Source organism: Gavialis gangeticus, unplaced genomic scaffold (assembly GCF_001723915.1).
Source record: "Gavialis gangeticus isolate Ggan-Ray unplaced genomic scaffold, GavGan_comp1, whole genome shotgun sequence".
Classification (NCBI taxonomy): domain Eukaryota; kingdom Metazoa; phylum Chordata; order Crocodylia; family Gavialidae; genus Gavialis; species Gavialis gangeticus.
The window spans coordinates 5,131,623-5,140,395 of record NW_017729017.1 but is presented as its reverse complement, the minus strand read 5'-3'; the positions used below and the strand labels follow the sequence as shown (position 1 = coordinate 5,140,395).

Below are 8,773 nucleotides of genomic sequence, written 5' to 3'. Positions count from 1 at the left end.
ACGGGAAATCCAAGGAGTAGAGACTAGGACTGGCTTGGAGAAAAAAAAAACTTAACAGAGAAAGAGACAGGGGCAAGTTTGGTGGCCATAAAGCTTCAGAAGAAGAGGCAGAACAGTCTGTGCCCCTGAAAGCCTAAAACAGAGCCCAAGACTCCTAAGTGTCATCATCTCACTACAGTCAGGTAGTATCTGGGGAAGTCTCTGCAAAGTAATGTGTATGTCTGTCTACTAATGCACATGCCCATGCGTGGGAGTACACGTCTGTGTTTCACTGCTCCTCTCTCCTGGGTCCATTCCTTGTTTCTGTTTTATGCCAACCATGACAGGCATGAGAACGCCTGTCAGGAGGAATATGAGGCTGTTAGACTGTGCAGCTGACATGTCAGTGATGACACAAGGTGGCTGTGAGAAGCAAGAGGCCCCTTTCTGCCACCCTTACCCCTCAGAAACACACACAAAATGTAGCTCAGCAGGCATCTCTTGCCCAGACTGTGGGGTTTCTTTGGCTTCCCTGCAACAGTGGAAGGCCTGTCATTACTAAGGAGTCTGAGGGTGGCCCACAGTCAGGGCCTGTTTAGACCACTTGCTCTGAAAACTGCTGCTGGACAGTAAGGGGTATGGCCTGGATCCTGCCAGTTGCCTGCTGAGAGCAGGTGGCTGACTTCCCACTCTGGGCAGCCCCCACACAGCATGAGGGAAGTGATGGCAGAACCTTCTCCAGCTGATGCTGCCAAAGTCACTTCTCCGGAGCAAAACAGCTTGGCCTCATGCTAGAAAGCCAGGGGCTGAGAAAGGAGACAAGACAATCAGAATCAAGCCCAGCAAGGAGTGATAGAGAGACAGACAGACCCATCCATATTGCTCACCTCCACTTCACACTCGTACTCCGAGGCATCAAGCAGGGTCACTCTGCAGAGGGCACTCTTGGCCTTCTTAGTGATTTTCTGTGGGGACTTCTGGGTCTTGCTGGGCGTTGTTTTCTCTGATATCCCATCTGTTTCACTGTAGTCCTTTTCTTCCATTTCTGCACCCTGGAGAGTGAGAAACCAACACTGTTACCTTGCACCCATTTGGGGCCCTGACCATTGGCAGACTCAGCCTATACAACCATCAGGGAGATGCTGGGCTTGGGGGATATATCAGGACACAGCACACTGAGTGAATAACAAGAAGGGGTCCACCGCTATGAACTGCAGTGTCTTCTGAACCCTCAGTGAAGTGGGAGCTGTAGGGAGTGACCCTGACCTTCCTTCCTGCCCCTTTCGACATGTGGAGCAATAGTAATGCTAGAGGAGTCTCTTGCCGGAGCAGGGTTGGAAGCTGGGGCAGGGTGCTTTCATTGGGTTGGTCCACCCATCCCAGAGTATCAGAAATCAGGGTTGGCCTGCAGATCTTGGAGGGGGATCAGATAGCTAAGACAGCAACAGTCACAGTAACTCTGAGAAGGTTGGTGAGTTGCTCTGGATTGTCTGATGAAAGTGAAACCAAGATGTCACCTTCACTCCATTGGCCCTGAGTGACTAACTCGCTTGCTTAACGACACGTTGCCTTTTTCTAGCCACAACACTGACAGACATGGACAGCCTGGCTCTCAAATCAACACACTGGGCTGCACATGAAAACCTCTGCCTGGAGGGAAGCATAGCTCTGCTGGACATGGGATCTGTTTGCCAGCATGGTGCTGTCACATTCACAGCTTCCTGGGTGCACCAAGAAAGAGCAGCTGTGTAGTTTTGGCACAGGCACCTACAGGACCTGGACTGCACTGAAGAACATGAAGCCCACATCTCCAGTCAGGTCTACATCAGGCATCTGCCCACATCATTGCACAAAAGGGAGATTTGGCCTGGTATTCCTTGGAGTCTGGTGTTGAGGCTTTGTTAAAGGGTAGAATGGGAGCTTGGTGCATTTTGCAGTCTCTAGGCATATGTCTAATACCCCAGTACAGCTCCAGGAAACTGAGCACCAGGAGCAGTATGTCACCTTTGGTCAGAACTGCAGGCTCACTCTAATCAGCCCTGCCGAGAGGCAGAGGTTCTGAGTGTCTCAGTCCGCTTGCGATGGCTTAGATACCCTATTTCTCTATGTGCCTAAGGGATGTTTTCTTCTACCCTCCAAGTCTGGGACAAGACATGCTAAAAAGGTAGTGAGGGAGTGTATTTACCACTGCTTCCTATGCTTTATCTCTTGAGTTTTCTCCAGGAGAGGACCTAGATCAGGGGTGGGCAAAATATAGCCCACAGGCTGGATCCAGCCTGCACAGGGACTTTATTTGGCTTGTAGCAGGTCCCTTGGTCCTGCCTGGCCCAGGCACCATCTGGCCCGTAGCACATCCTGCCACCCCCAGGCACACAACAGGGCTGGGGCAGCTCCACAGCTGGACTTCCTTTCTAGGCAGCCCAGGCAGTGACGGCTCCTTGCAGCTGCCATCGCTGCTGGCCCAGCCCTGTGGTACAGGCAGGGACCTTTGTACACAGCCCCAACCCTTGCCCACTCTGTGCCCCTCCAAACTTGACCCAGAGGAGCAGACGAGCTCTGGACCAGCCAGAAACCAAGCACACAGCCCCACAACCCACCCTGTGCCTGCTCCAGACTCGCCTGCCCATGCTGAGCAGCAGCAGGAGCAAGCACAGCAGCAGCCAGGCAGAAGCTGCTACTTGGCACTGGGGAAAAGTGGCCCCTCCCCCTCGCTGCTACTGGGCCCTTCTTGATACAGCTGTCTGGAGCCCCCACCCAGACTGCCCTGTGGCTCCTCTGCACTGCCACTGCTGCCCCACTGAGTGGTCCAGAGGGGGTGGTGATGGCAAGACAGAGGAGCCACAAGGCAGCCCAGGCATGGGCTCTGGGTGGCCGCAGCAAGAAGGGCCCAGCACCGGTGAGGGGGAGGAACCACATTTCTCCAGTGCTAAGCAGCAACTTCTGCCTGGTCACTGCTGCTGCTCAACGTGGGTGGGTGGTCCAGAGCAGATGCAGAGCGGGTCAGCGTCAGGGCTGTGCCTAAATGTTTTGGCTGGTCCGCTCTGATACTGTGGCAGGCAGCTCCTATGCCATGCCAACCTGGTGATCTGGGCCAGGGATTTATCGAGAATGGTGATTCTCAACAAGGAAAATGTGAGATCCTTTTAAGGCTGCCAGGCAACACACACTGCTAAGTGTGGAAATATGATTCACAAAATAAACCCAGATATTTGAAATAGGCATCCATAGTGTCAAAAGCATTCTGACTTGCTGGAGTCTTTCTGAGTTCTTTGCAACAGAAGAATTGCTCTAGTATTTTTTGGTGGTCAAGAAAAGAGTGAAAGAGAAGAGCTCACATTTTCTGAGGGCAGCCTTAAGTTTAACAAGGTTGAGAAACACCAGTCTAGAAACAAGACAACCAGGGAGTGAGGGAGGTAACATGGAGCTCCCTCTGCACTGGCTGAACTGGCTTCATCAGGTGAAAAAGTCTTGAAAACCTGTTTTCAGCAATAAACTCTTTCTAGAGAAGCCCCTTCTCCTGGAGTCTGTGGGAAGAGCAAGGGTGTCTGAGCCTATGTGGGGCCAGATCCTTGCTCACGCAACTCACAGCAGCCAGAAAGCTGCTCTACAGGAGCTTCTGAGGATTCTGCCAGCAAAGGAGTATATCCTGCAGGATGCACAAGGCTGGCACTGCTGGCCCCATACTGTCCACTCCTTTCCCCTCCACACTGCAGGTGCCAGGATGGGCCTGAAGAACAAAGGACTTTTGCAGAAACTTAAGTTACAGCAGCCTCTGGGATAACCACTAGCCCAGGGGTGGGCAAAATGCGACCCATGGGCTGGATGTGGCCCGTCAAACCATTCTATCTGGCCTGTGGGGCCCCTAAAAAATTAATATTTATCTGTCCCTGGTCACCTGTCAGGCGGCCCTCGATGGCTTCCCAAAACTCAGTAAGCAGCCCTCCACCCAAAATAACTGCCCACCCCTGCACTAGCCACCAGTGTTACCTGCCACTAGGCTCCTCTTATTTCTGCCAGAGTGTTTCAGCTCATTGAGAAATTTAGCTACTTGCTTCCTTTGCTGTCCTTGGCCCTGTTGCTGGAGGGTAGTGACTTGGGCAGCTGCTCAGCAGTGCTATTCTCTCCTTTGGGCTTCTGCTTACAAACATCTGCCCTACTGCTGGGAAGGATCAGGCCTCAGGTGTTCCATTTGTGTTGGCCATTGTGAGCTCTGGCCAGGGAGGGCAGGACAGATGTGGCTATGGGGAAAGGAGCAAGAGGCAAACTGAGTTTTCAAAGCAGTGTCTAAGGGAGGCTGGGCACAGCTGGGCCATCCCAGGGGCTTGTCCAATTATTGGCAGACAAAGCCAGGCAGCAGACAAGTCTGTACTCCCTGCAAACACCGCAGCACACAGGCCAGTACACTGAATCCAGTCTGCTAGCATCTAGCACAGATCAGCTTCCAGACCACAAACCCTCAGCAGGGTGTGAAAGTGACAGGGTGGATGGGCCACAAAACAAAGGAGACATGTGGTCACCTGTGGGGCAATACAGGTTTTGAGCAGCTGGAGAAGGACAAGAGGCTGCAGAGCTGAGATACTGGGGGGCGGGCTCCACATGCAGCTGTTGGCTGCATTCAGCAGGTCTCTAGCTGGTGGTAAATGGAGCAGCTGGCTTCTGCTAAGCTAATAATACCACCATTCATACCCTCAGTGCCATCCGGGTAGTGTAAAGCCTAGGCGACTAGTGGCACCAGCCCATTTTGGCCCAATGAGTCTGGCTTATTGCAATGTGCAGGGGCACTGTTTATATCGGCATGGTGAATTCAGCACTAGAAAAATGTGCCGGGCAATTGCCAGAGGCACAACAGGTGCAGCATAGACAAGTTTCCCATACTGCTCTACCAAGGAGGCCCAGTCCTGATCTGGATAGACCTATCGCTTCTAGCAGGAAGAAGGGAGCTCCATTCATCTCAGTTAGTTGGGAATGGCCATCACAAGCTGAGCTTTTCTGAGAACACCTGCTACCTGCAGAGCAGACACTTTCCAGCTACCCCCAACTTTTGACTGCCTGGGTCACAGCATTTAGTAGTGACTACTTGGCCCACTGTCCACTCACCGGCTCTGCATTTCTGGAGTCTGAGTGGGCTCTGGGCTTTTCGTTGGCCTCAGCTTCCTGGCTGCTAGCTGTTGGTCCAGGGCTGGTGGTCACTGGGGTCGGCCCACTTGCTGCAGCCTCCAGCTGTTGCTGTGGAGTTTCCTCTTGGGCATTCTTCACCTCAGAATCTGGGCCAGTCTCTGTTGTCATGGTTACTATTTATTCTGTATTTGCATAAGCAAAGACAAAGGATGAAAGAGAATTAAATACCATCCTGGCTTTTGAAACAACCTCCCCAGTCTTAGGGGACTTGCCTGCCTGGTGCCATTTCATACCAGAGAGTTAACATTTGTTAACATCCATGCCGAAGGCTTCTGAAAGTGATGACAAGTTGCACAGTGATCAACCTTGCTGCCCAGGTGGCTCAACAGCAAGCAAGGAGTGCAGCCCCAGCATACCCAGCCTCTCCACAGGAGAAATCACTGTCTTAGCTCTAACTATAGCCCAATTCGCTGACAGTGCAGACTGGTGACTACACATCACACAACTGCTTGCTAGCTAAGGCTGCAGAGAGCTTCCCACCTCCATTTAGAAGCTGATCTTGGACATAACTGAATCCTGAACTCTCTCCTGCAGGTACTGGGAAGCCAGGGCGAGGTGCCCACAAGCAGGTCTGCTGTACTGCCCAGGATTCTGACTGTTACTCTGAGACAAGGAGCAGCAATAAGTTCCTTCAACTTCACAGCTCTGACCCGGTCTCCACACCATTCCTAGCTCCTTCATGAAATGAAACATCTGGTTGTTACATAGAAGTCACCATGCAGGAGGCATAAGGGAACGGGTCCATCTAAGTGGGCTCCATCTGAGGTGCCTGTGCCCAGTGTGTAGAGACAGAAGCAGAGGCCTTGCAGAACCCAGCTGGCTGGCTGTGCAGCGCTGGTGAGCCCTGCCCCAGTGATCAGTTTGTGCCCTCAAGCATGAGATTTGATTAACCAAATCACCAGTCTAGCTTGTGCAGTTACATGCATGATCAAGGATCAGAAAACCGCCCAGGCCTGGTTCCGGTTACATGCTCTTGTTGCTCTGAATTCCACAGGCCAGCCACTACCTGCGTATGAACCTGCTACTGCTTCCTTGTTTGCTGCCTTTTACGTGTGACTGACAGAAGGAACGAACAAGACCCAAATGGACCAAGGCATCTGACCAGCCGTCTCACTGAGCTGAGACCTGCTGCCACGACAGCCTTAGGAAGCTTCTTTATGGTAGTAAGTTTCCACAAACCCTGTGGCTTCCAGCCAGGCCCAGTTTGTGAAATAGAAGATTTGGACAGTCTGTCTAGAAACGTGCTGCCCACTAGTGCTGCTGGACTATGGGGACTCATTTGGATATTTAGGCTGAAGGTGCTGGCTGCTAGTACTGTTATAAATACATGCAGAGAGCTTGATCCTTTTTTAATATCATCAAAACCAAGTGCTTTGGATTCAAACCCAGCTGCACTGGGCTAGTTGCAGAGCAACTGCCTTCAAGCTACCATGAAGATGGCTGGTGTATTTCCATAAACGAAGCTGAACAAAGCTCAGAAAGGAAGCAAATCGCCTGGATGCTGAAAAGGGATTTGGTTTAAAAGCTGTTGTAGTAATCTCAGGTGTGCACAATAATGCAGGGAAAAACATCTGCGTTTTAAAACTCCAAGACTTCCTTTATGATCCTCATATGTTTTGCAATTTCCTGTATGCTATTGACTTTTTCATGAAGAGTGCTAGGTAATCGTGCAGAATGTAGGAGAAAAGTGTGCAAAAGGGCAGAGCTGGCAAGTCCAGCACAAGTGAGAAGCAATGCTTTTCACTCTCAACATGCTTTTTGCTCAATTATGTAGCATTTATGGATGCAGAGGCTGAGGCACAGGGTCTGCCTCTGTTCTTATTACAACCAACATCAAAATGTCCAGACTGCCAGGGGGCAGGTGGAAAACCAGAAACTGATATAAATCAGAAAGCAACTGGCCAGGTGACATAATGCAACACCTTGTGTTAGACCACATGCACCAAGGCTGTATTCATAATACGCACGGGGCTTAACCAACCGAAAGCTGCAGCCCATAAGCCTGAAAAGTCAGTGTGAAAGCTCTGGGCACATCTGCATGTGAGCAGCTTATGAAAGCAGCAGGTGGCACTGCCAGGGGAACTGTGGACTTACTGGGGAGTGCTAAGGGCAGCTATGCATAGCAGGGCACTGAGTACCAGAACACATCCTCTGTCATCCTACAAGGACAAGAAAAGGGAGATTGTTACTTGTGCCCCTGAATGGGGTGGGTTACCATTCAGGATCCTGTCTCCCAAAGATGCCACTGGCTGCTTGTGCACCTCCACTTTTAGGGCCAAGTGAGTATTCACCTGGAGCACAGGTGGGGCAATACCTTTATCTGAATCTGTAGCACTCTTTCTGGATTCCACCTACTCCACCGCATTCCTAACTCCATGCCAAGCTCAGATGCAGGAATCAGCACAAACCAGGGACAAATGCACAGCAAGATAGACGGAGAGTGAGTAAGCGCAAGGCCTTCCAAGAAGACAAGGGATCTACTATGAGTGCTTACAGTGGGAGATCCTCTTTAGTGCCAGTGAGAGGTGCCTGTGCATTCAGGGAAGGAGCAGGCTGCTTGGTCTGCTCTGTGTCTGCAAAGAAAGGCTCATGAAAACTGCATGTCCCTCTTTCCCTGAAGCAGGGTTTGTCCGTGTCAGGTGATGTCTCACCCTGTTCCACTCTGCACTGAACCCTGCAGCTGTGGCTGTGCAGATAGACTGTGGCTTTCAAGGGCTGTCCCCAGGTGGGAACCACATCGAAACGTCTCAATAATTAAAAACAAAAGCTGAGTTCTGACTGCTTTTTCCAACAGCATCAGGCCAGCAGCAGCACTAGAAGACCAGAGACTGAGCCATAAAACATTGATTCAATGTCTTCAGGCCATGTGTGTTACACTGCACTCAGATTCATGTACAGGGGCACCTGTTTGCCTGCCAAGATGGGTGGGGTGTCCAGAATCAAGCTTAGAGATTTCCTTCCTTAGAGGGAATGGGTTGCTGCTCAGAGATGGTAAAGAGGCTCAGCTGGAAAAAGAAAATGTATTGACACGTGCTGGAGGATGTGCCAGTACTCACACTTATCTTTTCTTCCTAGAGGCTGGATCCATTAGAACAAACACTTGCAAAGGCTGTTTTGGGATGTCCTGGTTGTGGGCTGCCCATCCGGAGACACCAAAGTTGTAAACTGAGGGTGACTTATCCTCCTTGTGCCACAAATTATTTGGGTAAGAATCTTCCTGACCATTCCCTGCTGCTATGAACTCCCATGGCTCTTCCCAGAGCCCAGCTACACTTTACACATCTGCTGGGTTAACTGGCATGGTGACATGCAAACCCATCTTATCTTCAGCCGCTCCCAAATACTTCCCTGAAATAAAAATAGGATGTAGCAGATGGTACTTCCTGGGCCAGCTCAGGATCAGACCAATCATCATGGAGCACATCTGTGATGGGCCGGCCTCCGAGATGATGCTCAAGGGCAACCAGCATGGTTTCATTAGGGGCAGGTCATGTCAGACCAACCTGACTGCCTTTAGGATCAGGTCACAAAAGCATTGGATGCAGGTGTTGCCGTGGATGTAGTCTTTCTGGACTTCAGCAAAGCCTTTGACACCGTCTCCCACCCCATCCTCATT

General features: G+C 51.1%; 1 protein-coding gene across 6 annotated transcripts in view; it reads right to left on the bottom strand.

The window, feature by feature from the left end:
- Nucleotides 1–8,773, bottom strand: part of EPB41L1 (erythrocyte membrane protein band 4.1 like 1) — a 213,501-nt gene that overhangs the window by 63,232 nt on the left and 141,496 nt on the right. For all 6 annotated transcript variants that reach the window (XM_019513044.1, XM_019513045.1, XM_019513048.1 and 3 more), the window contains exons 3-4: nt 5,077–5,279; nt 867–1,031 (exon numbers count right to left, since the gene is read on the bottom strand). In XM_019513044.1, coding sequence (XP_019368589.1) covers nt 867–1,031; nt 5,077–5,265 — 354 coding nt within the window. In that variant the 5' untranslated portion in view covers nt 5,266–5,279. The remainder of the gene's footprint in view (nt 1–866; nt 1,032–5,076; nt 5,280–8,773) is intronic.